The 17,610-nt window shown below is 37.5% G+C and overlaps 1 protein-coding gene across 1 annotated transcript in view; it reads left to right on the top strand.

Annotated features, from left to right (window-relative positions):
- Window positions 1–17,610, top strand: part of CACNA1D (calcium voltage-gated channel subunit alpha1 D) — a 192,838-nt gene that overhangs the window by 164,523 nt on the left and 10,705 nt on the right. The window contains exons 41-43 of the mRNA XM_072875921.1: window positions 5,649–5,779; window positions 15,308–15,424; window positions 16,955–17,322. Coding sequence (XP_072732022.1) covers window positions 5,649–5,779; window positions 15,308–15,424; window positions 16,955–17,322 — 616 coding nt within the window. The remainder of the gene's footprint in view (window positions 1–5,648; window positions 5,780–15,307; window positions 15,425–16,954; window positions 17,323–17,610) is intronic.

The following is a 17,610-nucleotide window of genomic DNA, read 5'->3' as shown; positions in this document are numbered from 1 at the left end:
CTGCTGTTCAGCATGACCCAAGAAGCAGCATTAGCTTTGTCGCTGGAGGGAGCCACTTGCTATCGGTGTGGTGGCTGCCAGATAATAGTGGGGACGAAGGCAAAAATCTAGCAAATTCGACTATCCAAAGGGGAACTGATACTGCACATTTAAAACAACTTTTTGTGTTCTACTCTGTTGTTTTTAGCCTTACACCTAAGTGCTTGCATGGCATAGATGAATTGCTTTGTTATTGTTGTAACTATGTGCTTAAGCTTTTTCTGCAGCCTCTGTTCCTTTCAACTATGAGTCTTTCCGAATATTCTGAAGCAATTCTGTTTTAGGGTGGTGGCATGGAATTAGTGTTGCCTCTTGCCAACTTTATTCCCCTACATTTTTTAATTGAAATAGAGATGCATGCTTCAGAATAGCGAGCTGTGCCTGCCTAAATCAATCTGACAAAGAATCTGTAAAGATTACATTCCTAGAACTAATCTTACATAGTAACTCCCTGTTAACTTCAGCTTCATTTCATTGCTGAATATAAGCTGTATATTTATTTTTCAGCTATACTAAAATTCATTGCTAATATTTATTCTGCAAATGTAGCTCTTCAGTGTAGCTAGAAGGCTGAAAACCTGGTTCACTGCTCAATTGATAGGAAATAGTATGGCTTCTACAACCCAGTATAAATAAGAACACGTTGGGAAGTCCTTAAGATTTAATAATTTTTAATTTCAGTTTGGTTTGTTTCTCTGTGGACCTTGTGACTTACCTGAAAACTGAAAATATTGTAACCCACCTAGAAAAAAGAGGAATATAGCTATTTTACATTCATATGCCATAGGAGTGTAAAATAGCTTAGTATACAGTAGAAATTAGTTTCTCTTGATGCTTAATATTCAATAGAAAATTGTATATGACAATAACACCAGTGACAGCTGATAATAACAATCAGCTAGGAGACAGAAAATTCTCTTCAATATAAATCAACAAAGCATCAAAATTCAATATGTTAAAATCACTTGCACTTAAAAGTATTGAGAGGTCTAGTTTATAATGTTTTTCTCCAGTATTACTTAAACTCTTAGTAGTTAGCAACACATTTTCAGTACAGAAAAATGAAACTGCTTTGCAAAAACATAGAATGTCAGTCAAATGCCTGAATGTATGAAGGAGTTAACATTCTTAGGAGACTAGAGAGTAAGAGAAACACATACAACTCACTAAAGATTCACCTGTATTCTCTAAACTCCCCAGTCTCCACCTGCAAGCCCATTTAGTCCTGCCTAATACTTTTTTCCCTCTTCCAAAAACTTCCTACTGAAATTATTCCTTTTGCTGTCACTAATTGTAATTATAGATTTGTCTATTCTGTGGTCAGTTATGCTTAGCTGCCTCCCTGTACCTGTCCATATCTGGCTATATGTGTGTTACTCAAAAAACAAAGTCAAGGATGGCTCCCCTTGGCCAGGCTTCAGTTCTTGTGTGCACGTGTCTGCAGTTCAACTGACTGTGCCTGTGAAGTACATATGCATCTTGTTTGTACATACAGACTTTGTCATGCACAATTCAGCAAACTGGTAATGCATTGATCTAATATGCTTATAAAAAGTTGGTGCATGTCCAGAGTGATCAATAATGGCCCTTCATTTCTGCATACTGAGACTTTGCAGGTACTCTCATCTCAGGTACAGTCGGTAGTCGTGCAATGTCATAGCCTGACTTGAGACATGCTCTAAGTGCAACCCATAGTAGTATATGTTATCAAGTCTGTCACTTCTATGTGCTTGTTCTTTCTAGGAGCCATTTGCTATATCACTTCCTTAGAAGTTCTGTTCAAATACTTGAAACAAAATAGTATAAAGGATGAGGAAAGGCTTATCTGGGAGTTTGACCAAAGCTACGTTGCAGATCAATGGATTCAGCTAAACTAAGGACAGCAAGTTTAGATTAGATGCTTTGTAAGAGATCTCTTCCTAATACAAAACACCATTAATCTCCTGAGGAGCTGCCAAGAGAGATTACAGATGAACATCAAAGAAAATGTTCACAAAAAGTTTAGAAATTAGATTTGGGGAGTCAATTGAAAAGCTTTTTACTGCTGAGACTGAAACTGCAGACTGGTGAGCTTTTTTGTGAGCTATGGAGTTCCTCCTATTTCCTAGCGGGAACTGGGGGGACTTGGAACTTTGAAGAGATGTCAGTATTTGGCAGAGCCGGCTCTTCAATGTGCCAAGGTATTTCCTGCAACAGACTGGTCTCACAAACAAGATATTTTAAAGCAAGTATTATAATTATTTTTGCTTTGATACATTTAAAGACAAATAAAATGCTGGGAGAATACATCCCTGGTACATTTTTACTGAAGTTAAAGCCTGTCATACTTTCTCACATGCATACAGCCCATTTCAGACATTATAGTAAGAAGCTTATTTTGAATGGTAGAGGATTCATTTTGAGACAAATTTTGTCACAGAGGGAAAAATGAGTTTAAACAGTATCGTACATGGCTTGGATTTCCCCATCCTTTCTATTGATGTGAAAGCAAGTCACAAAAAAAAGAAAGTTAATTAAATTTAAATTAGCAAAAGCTGTCATATTACAGGTAAAAATACTACTAGAAATACTATCATTAGTGAGATACATTGGGACATATTATTGATAAAACAAAGACACAAGGAGACTGTTTTAATCAAATGTTAATGTATGACATTATAGTATAGGACAATCGATTAGAGAATTTGCTTGACAATCAGAGAAAAAGCTTGCTTAACAGAATGTGTTCATGTGTAAAATAAACCTCACAAAACAAAACAAAAAAACAAACTCAAGTCTATCCTAAAGCTGCATTAGAGAGTTAAAATATGGAGAAAACAAATGACATAAAACTAAAAAAAAATCCATACTTTCTAACAAAGGTGTGTTAAAATGTGTCTGGGCACGTTAGATTTTCCATGTTTAGTCAAGTCACAACTGTACAGAGTAACCCGGATCCTGAGATGTGTTAAGCACCTCTCTGTCCCAGCAAGGGCAACTGGAACGACGGGAACTTACTGTCCCTCAGGATGTGGGCCCTAACAGTGGAGAGGACTTTGATGCCTAAAATACACCAGCCCTCCTTTATGTATGGCAGTAGCCAACTAGCAACTATGTTGCAAATAGCTATCTCAAGGTACTGAAAAAAATTGAGAGATTAGGCAACAGAGCAGAAAGGGAAATATCTAACTTCATGCCCAGTAACTCTACGGGAAAAAAAGTGTGTGGAAACAAAAGCAATGTTTTTGAATAGAAAACTATTCCTAGTTTTCTGGCAAGTGTTACTCATCAAGAGATCAAACTTGCACAGCTGAATGATTCAATGGGACTCATAAAACAGGCATGTACATTCTTAACATGCTATGAACCTGGCGATTTTGATATCCTCATAAGGTACCTGCCTTTGAGCTCTGAAAACATTGAAATTTGGACTTTGTTCACAACAGTGACTCTGTAAAAATGCTAGGTTTTACTGCACTTGCTGTTTGCATATCTTTTGAATTGTAGTAAATTAACTGATGGAAGTTATTTTCATTTCTATGAGCATTGCAGAGCTGATACGATACAATAATGTGGGAAAATGCCATGTTGTTTCATATTTACTGTTATCATCACCGCCTATCTAGAAGGTGGCTAAAGGATCACATCTTCACTTAAACAAGAGCCTCATAGAAAATATGTGAATTTGTAACCTCTGTGGGATTTTCTCAGAGTCTAGAATCTGTCTTATTGGGTGACAATAAGATAGCAGAAGATACAGCCCAACATGAGCATCTGGTACACAAACAAAATTCAAACTGGAAGATGCTCGGGTATTACAGTGAGGGCATGACACCAATAAAAAAATGTGCATAGCAAAGCAGGCTGTAAAGATGTCTAAGTCCTTATGCAGTTAGAACAATGCTATATTGATACACTGACTAAGCAAATTTGGTTCAGCACTGAAAAAAAGAGATATTGTAAGCAGGACCTTTTTTTTTTTTTAATAGAGTCACTTTTATGAACATAGAATCATAGAATCATTTAGGTTGAAAAGACCTTTAAGATCATCAAGTCCAACCATTAACCTAGCCCTGCCAAGTCCACCACCAAACCATGTCCCTTAGCACCACATCTACACATCTTTTAAATACCTTCAGGGATGGTGACTCCACCACTTCCCTGGGCAGCCTATTCCAATACTGGGCAACCCTTTCGGTGAAGAAATTGTTCCTAATATCCTATCTAAACCTCCCCTGGCGCAACCTGAGGCCATTTCCTCTTGTCCTATGGCTTGTTACTTGGGAGAAGAGACCGACCCCCACCTCGCTACAACCTCCTTTCAGGTAGTTGTAGAGAGCAAGAAGGTTTCCCCTGAGCCTCCTTTTCTCCAGGCTAAACAACCCCAGTTCCCTCAGCTGCTCCTCATCAGACTTGTGCTCTAGACCCTTCACCAGCTTTGTTGCCCTTCTCTGGACGCGCTCCAGCACCTCAGTGTCTTTCTTGTAATGAGGGGCCCAAAACTGAACACAGTAGTCAAGGTGTGGCCTCACCAGTACCGAGTACAGGGGGACGATCACTTGCCCTAGTCCTGCTGGCCACACTATTTCTGATACAAGCCAGGATGCTATTGGCCTTTTTGGCCACCTGGCCACACTGCCGGCTCATATTCATCCAGCTGTCGCCCAACACTCCCAGGTCCTTTTCGGCTGGGCGGCTTTTCAGCCACTCTTCCCCAGGCCTGCAGCGTTGCCTGGGGTTGTTGTGACACAAGTGCAGGACCCGGCCCTGAGCCTTGTTGAAACTCATACAGTTGGCCTCGGCCCATCTATCCAGCCTGTCCAGATCCCTCTGTAGAGCCTTCCTACCCTCCAGCAGATCAACACTCCTGCCCAACTTGGTGTCATCTGCAAACTTACTGAGGGTGCACTGGATCCCCTTGTCCAGATCGTTGATAAAGATATTAAACAGAACTGGCCCCAATACTGAGCCCTGGGGAACACTGCTTGTGACCGGCCGCCAACTGGATTTAACTCCATTCACCACAACTCTTTGGGCCCAGCCATCCAGCCATTTTTTTATGCAGCAAAGAGTATGCCCGTGCCAGCCACGAGCAGACAGTTTCTCCAGGAGAATGCTGTGGGAAACGGTGTCAAAGGCTTTACTAAAGTCTAGGTAGATAACATCCACAGCCTTTCCCTTATCCACTAAGCGAGTCACCTTGTCATAGAAGGAGATCAGGTTAGTCAGGCAGGACCTGCCTTTCATAAAGCTAAGTGTATGTAAGTCATAGTAGTTTTTATTTTAATCCATGTATTCCAAATAACTAAAGCCAGTCTTTCAGCTTCTATGCATACACAAACATGTTTATGGTTTTGTTAGAAATGTACATGAACTTACTTAGAAGTACATGAGACTTGGTAAAGTATTGTATTTTCTTCTTTATTAAGGATGAGTTCACTTAACTGACTGAGCCTAGACTGCTTGCTAAAACATTGCTTTTAGGCTAGTTAGAGGTTTCATTGTCATAAGCTGAAAGCATAGTACATATTGCACCCATCACATTTTTCCCCCCCAAATCAGATTTGAGTGTAACAGGCTATTGATAAATGTGCTGACTTGGGAGAGATCTGTCTGGTCTGTTCATTTAGATGATGAGGTAACCGTGGGGAAGTTCTATGCCACCTTCCTGATACAGGACTACTTTAGGAAATTCAAGAAACGCAAAGAACAAGGACTGGTGGGGAAATATCCTGCGAAGAATACCACGATTGCTCTGCAGGTGATTTTGGTTTTACATTTTTAACTAACCATTTTGTGAGCTTACTTGAAATAGCAGGTAGATGAATATTGATGATTGTGCAGTGCTGCAAGGATTTTATTTAGCTGGCACACTTTTGGCCCTTACTCATCAGAAAAGTAAAATGTAATCCTGCTATTCTGTCTATAACAAGGTAAGTGCAAAAAGTTATTCTCTGTGGATTACTCAAACAATAGCAACAGTTATAAAATTTCTTAGCAAATCTAGTAGATACATCACAGTCTAAAGTTGCTGATGTAAAATCAGATAAATGAAGTTCTGAGCTATCTTTTCCATTCTTTGTTTTGCTTTAACTGTTTAATTTCTTGTGTTCCTACAATGCTATAAGTTAGTTCTTGGAAAACTTCCTAATACGCATTACCTTATAGTAAAGAGGTTTTTATATGGTATGATTTTTCTTCTTAATTCTCATTGTCCTTTTTCTTTTCCACTTATGATTACTGGTGAAATATCTTCCTATCAATATTTTTTAATATTTGCAAATTTTGAACTTCACATTAATGAATTTCTTTTATAGGAAGTAATATTAGCATATTACATTCATGTCATATACTTCTGTCTGTCTCTTAAAACAAGGTATCAAATGGAAACCAGGACAATAGATTTGGCCATCTGTCTCTCAACAGGCCTGCAGCAAGCAGTCCATAGAGTATATGTGATCTGAAGAGTATACTGCGAACATTTCTGTCCAGTGATACCCTTTGTAGTATGAACTTTGAAACACGCAAATGGAAGGCTGTCCTCAAATAATTCCAGACATCATACACTGCACCATTTTTGTTGGATTGGGACTTTCTGAATTTCAGTTAATGCTGAGTAGATTCCTACAAACTATAAAGATATTTAACATTTCTGATAGCTTTTTATTTTGATGCCAAAATTTAGGAATATGTTGTGAAAATCCCTTTCTAAAAGGGGAGGAATGTGTTAACCTGATTCAGATACTGTTTTCTTTGTTAAAAATCCTGCTGGTTTGTACTTTGATCTAGCAGAATGATCTTTGCTGTCTTAAGTGGGTAATTTGTTTCATTCCTGTTGCCTAAGAATGTCTCTGCTGGCAGGTCTGTCACACATTCTGTTCCAAGTCACCGTAAGCATGAGATGCAACAGGCAGAGAAAGGTTCATCACAATGCTTGCTATTGATGTGTGAGCACGTGACTTGCCACAACAGTATGAACTATATTTGCATATCATGAGAGAACAGAAAATTATGGGGAATGGAAAAAATAAAAAGAAAAAGACTGCAAACAGCTGAGTTTGCTGAGAGGGAAGTGAAAGACACAGGAGTTTTAGGAAGGACTTTGCAGACTTCTTCATTTCAGAAGCATTTGAGTGTAAGGAGCTCAAAGTTAGTTTTAAGCCACAGTATTACGGTTTTCCACTTGTGTTTTTGAAGTTGCACACATAACAATATAGAAACAAACACTGAGTTTCCAAATGTGGGTATGCTCTGTTGTTTATTATCAGATCGCACTTCCTGTTCAATAACAAAGACGGAGGGCAAGATGAAACTGGAAAGAATTAGCTCTTCCTCTGTCTTTAGACAAATATTTTTCAATTCAGAACAGCTAAAAAAATGCCCATGAATCTCTGCTAGGAATCTTCAAAGGCTTATGGGATTTGAGGCATGGCACTTAGTTTTTTGCTGATTAAAACAATGCTCCTGTGGTAAAAAAAATGAGCCAGGCTGGTAGATGGGAAGGTTATTTCTTTCTCCCCATTTTCCTCTTTTCTACTTTTGTCTTTCTATCAGATCAGTAGCAACTCAACTTGATTTACCAAAGAAAAGTGGAAATGCCATTTCAAAGAAACCTGAAACCTATGGTTGGGAAAAAGCCCAGACTTACGGGTTTTCAGTCCAGCATATAAAGGAATAATATCATTCAATACTGGAAGCTACAGCAACTCAAATTCAAAGTCAAAATGCCACGTTTGTTAGAGTAATTAATTATATGAGTATACAAGTTTAAAACAGACCTGGATATCTTTCTAAAAGAGATGTTCTACTTCAACAAGGAATCGATTTCTTCCCATCAATGCCCCTGAGAACAGTCCTGTGGGATGTATTATGGGGAAGTTAGTATAAATGATCACAGAGGATCCTTTTGGCCTTATAATGTATAAAAATCTGACGTCTCTCCATTTTCAGCATCTTCATTCCAGACTTGCTTTGTCCAAAGTCTAAATGCTTATAAAACTTTAATGGTTTCAAAATGCTATGTTCTTAAAAACTATTTTTGGCAGCATAATTTATGGGTATACCATCAAACTTGTTTGTCAACTACAGAAATTTTGTTGAACGAACTGTGAAAGGCTTGTAACTATGAAGATGTTACTTCAGTTCTTAGAGAGCTAATAGTAGCTATTTTTCCATTTATTCTCTTAAATACTCTAAGTAAACGAATGTTTGCAGATGTCTCTGGTAAACAAGATACTAAGAAAAGCAGAAACATGCAATATCACTCTCATCCAATTTCTTAGGGAAATTGTGATGACTATTATGCCAATATACGTCACGCTTCCATTGTAAACACTGAAAGAACTTCATATAGCAATCACAGTGGACTGATATCCTTATTACCCAATTTATCCAGATTAATTTACCATACATTCCACCCATACATTAGTAAGCAACAGATTGTGAGCAAAAAAAAGTACTAAATTAGTCAGCCTTCTCTCCTCTCTGGAGGGGAAAAATATCCTCAGCTACACCCGAGTTCCTGTCACTGAAATCTGCCAGTAAATATGTGGCCTTTATTTTTATTCTTGGCTGTATTTACCTTATCTTTTCATTGTTTTGAGAACTTTCTTTTTGAAATTAGAAACTTCCTCTAACCAGAGCAGGGACGTGACTTCAGCAGCAGCTTTTCTTTAGTTTCTCCTTTAAACTAGTTAAGATTTCACAGTATGTAGTAGTCATGATAATACCACTGCAAACAGCTTCTGCTTTCTGGACTGCTGGAAGAGATGAGAACAGCAGAAGCTGGGCTGAGTCTGTCTTTAGTTTTTCAAGCTCTGTCATTCAGAACCTTCCTATACTAGGAATTGTTTGCTTAAAGCTGTAAAGAAGATGAGGAAAATACTTTTATCAGGCTACAATAAGAAAAGGCTTTCCAGCCATCCGATTCTTCTATTTGTAAAGAACCAGACCAACCGTATTTTCATATTCTCGTCAACATCTCACCCTACTGCAGATCAGTTGTCATGGTGCAAAATCCTTAAGCAAACCAACAGAAAAAAAGCAGTGTCACCTTTTCCAGTTTGTGTCAAAAGCTATACGAGCAATAAATGCTCCTGTACTTTTGCTGAAATCTGCAACTTTCTCTTGGGGTAGTTGGAATTACCTGCAGAACTAGTTAGTTAGTTAAGAACATGCTTCCCAAGGATCTTACAAGCCCTGCAATTGCTGCATTATCTAGCTCTGGCCTTCCTTATCTCCTTTCTCCTGCAAGAAAGGGAGAAAACAACGTTATCAAGCTTTACAATCCATTCCTAACTGTTTGATGAAGCAAGAGGTGAGTTACAGTTTCATAATCCTGCTGATTCCTATAGTTGGCCATGTCACTCTTTTCCTGGCATCAGGGAGTAAACATCTACTTTGAGAGAGAAGGTATACGCTCCTTGTGACAAAACCTATTCTGTATTTTAATTCTCAGGACAACTGCTGAGGCAAGAAATTAATGGATGTTGCCATTTTCCCTGATTTATGAAAATGTAACAGAATTTTTTTAACATAGATCACTCCTCTTTGCCTGCCTTTATTCCTCATGTTCTCAGTGGTATTTTTTTGGGGGTCTGGGGATTTTTTTGTTTGATTTTAACTATAGTTTTGTTTAGTGCTTTTGAAGATACTGAAGGGAAAGCCATGTAACTGTCAAATGGCCTAAGGCACTGCTTCTTCCAAGAGAGTTATGCCTACTTTTTTTTTTTTTTTTTACTAGTCCTTTAGTTATATTCTAGGCTATTAAGTTGGATGCCTTGCTTTTAGCTAAAACTGTTTAAAACATTTACTTCTTATGCTGCTATTTCTGATGGAATAATTTATGTTAACTTAGGCAGAAAAATGATGCGCAATAATTTAAGAACTTTGACGTGCAAGATAAAAAGTTTTGTAGAACTGCAAAGCAAAACCTTCACAATATTACAACTAGAATTCAAGGTCATAAAAAGTGATGTTTGCAGCAAGAAAAGCACTTCAAAAAAATCTAGTATAAAAGATAAGGAGTCATCTACACCATCTTTAAAGAGAATTGCATAACATGGGACAAAATTCTGTGAGCTCAGGAAAGTCCAGTGAGGTTTTCTGGGGGCCTACACAGTCATGTTTGTAAGTTCTGTTTCAATAAGTGTGGGAATAAATCTTCCCTTGGAAGCCACGTTATTTAGCTTAAGATTCAATCTGTGGACCCAGGAAGGCAGACTGACTAAGAAACGTGTGTAAAAATAGTGTTCTTAGAAGATGTTATCTTTAGAGTTACACAAAAAGGGTTTAATTTCAAGGTTAAGTAAAAAGATACACTTTTTTTGGTTAGATCGAGAAGTTTTGGCAGTAGATGTAGTAACTAAAATCAATGGCACCTTAATTTTACCCTTCTCCCAAATGTCTTTTCTGTCATTTGCAATCACTAGATAAAAGCATTCTACACATGCAGTTATATTGGCATCAGAATGTTTTTCCAGCACTTTACAGCCATATTAATACAGCAAAATTTACTTTATGAAGCCTCTTATCCCACTTGAACCAGTTATTACTGTATATTTGTCAATAAAATACTCCTAAATCTCAAGAAACTTTTATCATCCTTTGACTTTTGAAGAATGCAAGGGATGTATGTTTTTCTTACTTTTAAATATTTTGTTATTTATAGTCACATAGTTATTGAAAAGCAGTTTTAGTTAGGGGAGGTTCAGTGGCTTGAGGAAATAATTAATAGGGTTCTTAGGCTTTCTAAATTAACCGTTTTACTTAACTCTGCTTTCTTACATACACACCTCTTGCATCCTTAATTACTTCTAGTTGAAGTTAACAATGCTAACACTCTCAAATTTAATTTCAGGTAATGTTTGAAAAATTCAAACTAGTGAAAAAAGTTTTCTATTACTTTAGGTTCTTCCTTTACTATATTGCTCTATAAAACAAAACAAAAATAATCATAACTTGCAGTATGCATTAACTGCCTAGCCCTGATGATATTTATGTATCTGACATCAGTGATACAGATGTGCACAAACAGGGAATCACACTAAAGGAATCCTCTTGGCTGCTGCTTCTCTGATGTCAAAGACATCAAGAGATGCAAAACATCAAGAAAAAACAATGGGAAAATAAGGTGTGTTTTTTCCCCTCCAAGGTTCTGAGAGTTTTATAGGTAATGGGGAGTTACCCTGCCTTTCTGCCAACAAAATCAAAGCAGTTCTTTAAAGGAATTGCACTTGATTCTGCTTTCACTTTGAAAGGAGCTGCACTTTTCATGCAGTGCTGTTAAAGCTGCCGCCTCTGCCCCTTTGAAACTGTTAAGTAAGAGGATGTTATAGTTGATCTTGATCAGTGCCAAGTATTTAACAAGACTGAATACATTTGAAATTGATATTGAATTCTCTAATAGGAAGACTAACAGAGCTTTAAAAACACCTGTTGTAAAGATTATTTTTTTTCTTCCCCTTCCATTTCTGTTTAGCCTACTTGAATTTCTCTCTCTGCAAGGTAGTGATACTTGGTCCTTAATTTGATAAAATATTTCTTAGAAATGCCTCTTTCACCAAGAGCAGGTGGCTCTTTCACAGTGTAATGGTAGTGTAACAAGCTAAACTAGAGAAAGAAAAGGAAAACAGATAGTGGTGAGTGGGCAGACGTTTACTTCTGTAAGAGATTTTATTCAACTGTGTCCAGCATTTGATCAGACTCTTCCAGGCACTGTAGTGTGAGGAGTGGCTGTGTCTGCCTCTCAGGGGACAGTGTAGAAGCTGTGAAATCAGCAGCTTCTGAATTAGCCCTAGAATAAGTACAGAATACTTTTTTTGTCATTATGACTTTAGGTGTTTTAACACGTGAAACTGTGAAAATCTCATTCTTTGCTTGAATTTTATTGGGTTGCATGAGACCAAAACTTGCGTACTCCGTCAAGAGAATGTCACTGGCAGCCCCCTCACCATTTTGGGGCCAGAACCTTGACCCAACTGGAATAAAGAAAACAGCTGTTTCTGATACTGGGTTTGAGAAATGTTTGCGGGGGAGAAGAAACAATAAAAGCTTGGGCTGAGTTAGGAAATTAGAAGGGAGTTCCCTGCAAAACTAGATTTGCTTTGCGAATGCCAGAGCATGCAGCAGGGAGGAATTCCCCTTCTTACTCCACAATAATTGCATTCAGGGTGATTTTTATTCTGTATAGCTCAGTTTTTCCTCAAGGATGCAGCATTTGCTGTTAGCCTAACACATGCTGCTGTTTGGGTACATGTAATCAGAGAATAGGAAGCACTCTAGAAAGTGAAGTGGGTCTCAGGAGGTTATCTGCTCAGGCTATCCACTAAAGCCTTTTTGCCATGAAGTTTCAAATTCCTCCTCACTCAGAAAAGGACACTTCAAATTATAACCAACAGCAGTTTGTCTAAACTTGCATATTGTCACCAAAAACATCATCAGAAAATAAATAACAGTATTCCTTGGAATTACAACAGTCTGTCTTCTGCAGACCCGGGGATTTTCACGCCTTATGAAGGGAAGAAAAGCAAGTGGTTCTGAAATGATAGGTGACCAGTTCATGTTAGCTGTCTACTATCATTTTTGTGGTGTTATATATGCTCCTAGGACATGAGAAAAAAAAATCCTTAGGGCTCACAGTGCCTTTCTTATGCTATTGACTTATACTTAAGCAGTGAGAACAAATATATTTTCTGGGTAAAATCAGAACAAAATTATATTTGTAGCAGTTTAGGAGATGTCTTTTTGTAGTGATGGAAATTTGTATTGAGCCAAACAGTAGTCACATTGCTAGTAAAATAAATGTTAAGTGAAGCATGAACAAGTTTAATTACTTTCATCTAGTACTTAGAGTGAATGAATTAATGCTACACTCTTTTCCTAGGGAAAATACTTACTGTAAACTATGTAACGTTTGCATCTATATTTCACATTTATTTATGTGTAACCCTCTGTGTTAATACATACAAATAAAAGTTAAAGGATATTTCCCTTCACATCACAAGTACACAAAAGCACTGATTTATTCAGCTGAACTTGATTTTGGGAACATTTTTCAGATTAAACTAATTTTGCTTTCTTCTCTCTGCAAATTTTATAAGTAATATCAACCCTGCAGTAAACAGTAAAAGAAAAAAGAAAAAACCCTCTCGTAGGCATCAGCTGAGGGGTTAATACGTTGCTCAAGTTCAATTTCATTGTGCTTCCATGTTCATGTTGTGTTCACAGAAAGGCTTAGCTTGAAGGGACTCTGGGTCTGACTGAAAGCCCAGCGCTTTCCTGTAGTTGTAGAGCAGTGCCCTCAGCTTCAGCACTAGAAGGTGGGCTCTTAAGAGGATGGGTAACACTGGGGAATTGCAACTTGACTACTGTGTCTCTTATGTTCACTGCTATAGCGTAGGTCTATTCAGCTACTTCTGTGCATGCTTATTATTCTTATTTTAGTAGTTCTTGCATTGTATTCTGTTCATACTAACCTCAGTTTATGTTTGTTTAAGTGTCAGTGTAGCTTTGGGGTTTTTTGTTCTTTCTAGTTTTCTTTGCTATTAAATAAGCAGGTAATGAGTGTGAAATGCAAATGACTATTCTTGCTAATGACTGAATAACCAAAATATAATAGTAATCCTCTGCTAAGTAAATACTGCCTTTGCCTCTGCTAAATAAATAGAAGCCTTTGGTCTTCTACTTTGAAATCTGTACCTTAAACTGTTAATTTTACTTCCCGTTAGCACCTTACAAAATTATTACATTAGCAACCTTGCTAAGGTCTTGACTATGCAATTAGCATAAGAAGTGGGAGAAAGCACAATGTATTCATGAAATGTATATTAACTCACTAGTAAATGATTTTTAGAGCTTTGTTCACTTACAGCATAACTGTCAAAGTTCATCCCTGAGGAAGAAAATATAGTTGCCAAATACATGTAGCTAATATGATTAGTCAAGCGCCATTTTCAGGAAGTCAAATACTAGTATGAGTGCAACCTGAAGAGCAGCCTATAGTAAATCCACACTGTTAGATACAAAGCTTTTTGGCTCATCCCTTTCCAGGTTCTGATTGCCCACGCTGTATAAATGCCATTTTGCTCCCCAGCAAATCAACTATTTCCATTTTGAGCTAAAACCTGACTGCAATGCTGTAGTGTACTCCAGAGAACGTGTATGATAGGCAGCGTGAATGGGACCAAGCCACATGTGGTGCCCTCCAAGGTCCTTCAGCTCCTTCTGGAGCTGTGAAACACGCAAAATTCTCTATACATCTTCATGCCACCCCAGAGCAAGTAACATGCAATGTCATGCCACAGAAGTACAGCTCTGATGGGCTGGGACAGCCCCCGTCTGCATAAAAAAATGCAGAAAAATAATAAATTAGGCTTTTAGATCATAATCAAGAATTGAGCCAAGTGCTGTGCATGATCATTAGTAGTGTAAGTGTAGTGTTAGTAAAGGGCTAAGCAAACAAATCTTTGATTTCTTCTGAACCTGAGGAGATTAAAAAAAGAGATGGGAAGAGCAAGATTGCGTTTTTTGCTTCAGACCATGACAGCCAGAGTTAAAACAGGAAAAATATCTCCTTTTTGAAGTAAGGCCTATACAAAAGCACTGACTTCTTGGCCCTGAGTATGATGTCTGTTTTGTCTCTAATGTACAGGTCTGTCCTTGTCAGTTTCAGCATTATCCCTTTTCCTAAAGGTTGCTTGTGGTAGAAGGCTTGAGAGGAAGATGAACTGATATACGCTGAGGTCCATGTTACTGTAGCTAGATGGTTTTGTGTCCTAAACTAAAGCTTTAAATCAAATATCTGCATATCACAGTGCAGTGCAGATGAGCTGGAATTATTTCACTGCTTTCTTTTCCATCTGAGCTCTGCTGAAACTGCTGTTGCTATAGCAAAGATCTCCTTGCGTTTCCTTTGTGGATACAGGCTGCAAACATGTGTCTAACATTAAATATACATCTCATTGAAATGCATTTTATTATAGTTCTTGCTGATTATTTATAATTTATTATAAGATGAATTTTATTTCCATAGGGTTCCATAAACATCAGTGGTCCTTTTAGTCAGGATCTACACTGTGATAACAAAGACATGATCACCTCAACAGGGTTGTACTGGAATATAAGCCTTTTATTAATAACAGTAAAGAGACATATAGTAGGATGCATCCTCTGTGGATGTCAGGATACAAAAACTTGTTAACTGTCCTTTAAACTAAATTTATACGCCTGTAATTAAAGAACGAAAAATAATTTGCATTCCTAATGTATTATGATATTGTCATTGATTTAGGCAGGACTAAGGACACTTCATGATATTGGCCCTGAAATACGCCGAGCTATATCCTGTGACTTGCAAGATGATGAACCAGAGGAAAACAATCCAGAGGAGGAGGAAGATGTTTATAAAGTAATGTCAGAACACAGCTATGTGAATCGTTTTATCATATAATACGAGATTAAAGAATGAGCTTATCCCTGAATATGGAATAATAATAACAATAATAATTAACCCCCCTCAAACCAGAACAATAGAAATATTTTATAAATAAGTATATTTTATATATATCTATTAAAATGGTATTACCAGGACACTTGCATCTCAACATAAATTTAGGAAGCAGTTCCTGCAGGGTGATTCTGCAGTTAGTTCTCCTGCCCCTAATTATTTCTCATTAATTCTTATTTTTTTCTTAAGCAAATCCTAAGAAAAGGTATGAACCTTGTCATCTCAAATTTTGATAGTGGCAAGGTTAAACTATAAATGTCTTGACTTCTGCAGTGGTAGACAGGAGGATGAGAATGAAATTTTATGCAGCCAAACCACAACAGACACAGAGCTGCGTATTTTAAAATTAATGCCTGGAATTACACAGAAGTCAACTAAATATAAGTGCCATTTCCAGTTTCCTGTGAGGGATATCAATAAGAACCAATCAGAAAAAAAAGATTAGTTTTCCTCTTTTACGCTATAGATATTCAGTCTAACAGTGAACATGTAAAGTTGGTTTTATAATCAGGAGCAATCTGCAAACCATTTGTTGGCCAGCAAGAAAACTTAATTTTTCACAAGCATTTGAGAAGAAGCAGATGTAAAAGCATGCTTCTGCAGTAATTATGTCAGAAGCCCCATTGCTTGCTATTGTCCTTTGCAAAAAAGGAGGATGTGGCACTGGAGACAGTGCCACAGCTACCATCAGTAAGATGCATTTCTCTGCCAACCATCATTACCTCCTGTCTTCCCTAGACTGAGCTTCAAGACAGACTGCTGTCATCCAAGACCCACAGCTGGCTAGACAGGGAGGCTACATAATCTGGGTCAGATGTAAAAGAGAGCTGCATGTCATAGTCATAACTTAGCACTTCATTCTCTCTTTCACCATCCATTACACTCTTCAGGGCTGATGAAGAGTTACTACCTCTGCAAGAAGAAAGAATGGAAGCACTGAAGCTTAATGCTACCTACTTGAGATATGCTTGCAAGCTGTTGCATGGCACTCCATCCTGTCCGAGTGACGCCTGTTGCAAACTGATGCTCTGGGAGAATAGGAGAGAATTCCACCAAAGTGTTCTCAAAAATTAAGCAGACACGTCCCTTTATGAGGAAGTTGGTGCATGTTTGTGTATGGGAATCTAGGTTTCTCCTGCATAATAAAATGTGGAGAAAGCTGGATGTCATATTTAGTTGTATGGAAAAAGAATAATGATCACAGCATAATGTTGATTTGACTCTGAAACACAAATATTGTCATTATCACAGTCACACCTCTATCACTTCAGGAGATCCCATCTGAAGCATCATAAAATTAGAAAGAAAAATCACAGATTATTTGAATTGCTACTTTTGTATGCATGTAGGAGAAAAGTAAGTTATCACTGTCAAAAATATGTTCTGTTAAGGTATCTGATGTATTTTTTTCTATCTCTTCCCCTAAAACAGAGGAACGGTGCCCTCTTTGGCAACCATATAAACCATATTAGCAGTGACAGACGAGATTCGTTTCAACAGATCAACACAACACACCGTCCCTTACATGTTCAGCGGCCTTCAATTCCATCTGCAAGTGATACAGAGAAAAATATATATCCTCAGGCAGGAAATTCTGTATACCACAATCATCATAATCATAACTCAGTAGGAAAGCAAGTTCCAAACTCAACAAATGCCAATCTCAATAATGCCAACGTGTCTAAAGTTGCTCATGGAAAACACACAAGTTTTGGAAATCATGAGCATAGATCTGAAAACGGTTACCATTCATACTCCAGAACTGATCATGACAAGCGTAGAAGGCCAAGCAGTAGGAGGTAAACTTACAAATATGTATTTTCTTTTAAATAAATCTATGTATTATAAATACACTATAAGAAAACTTATGCTACATGAAACTAACTTGTATATTTAGCTTCATTTCTGTGGCCTACTGATGTATGAAATGTATTTAAAATATAGCTCTGATGTATGGGAAATGTCATACAACTTTAATAAGGTTTGAAAGTAGTATTTTTCTTTAAAGTGAAATTATTAGTTACAGCACAGACATTGTAATCACCAATGAACTTCTCTAAACTACCTGATTTTAAAATACCTTTCTC

This window comes from Ciconia boyciana, chromosome 11 (genome assembly GCF_034638445.1).
Source record: "Ciconia boyciana chromosome 11, ASM3463844v1, whole genome shotgun sequence".
Taxonomy (NCBI): domain Eukaryota; kingdom Metazoa; phylum Chordata; class Aves; order Ciconiiformes; family Ciconiidae; genus Ciconia; species Ciconia boyciana.
This window is presented reverse-complemented; position numbering and strand designations above follow the sequence as displayed.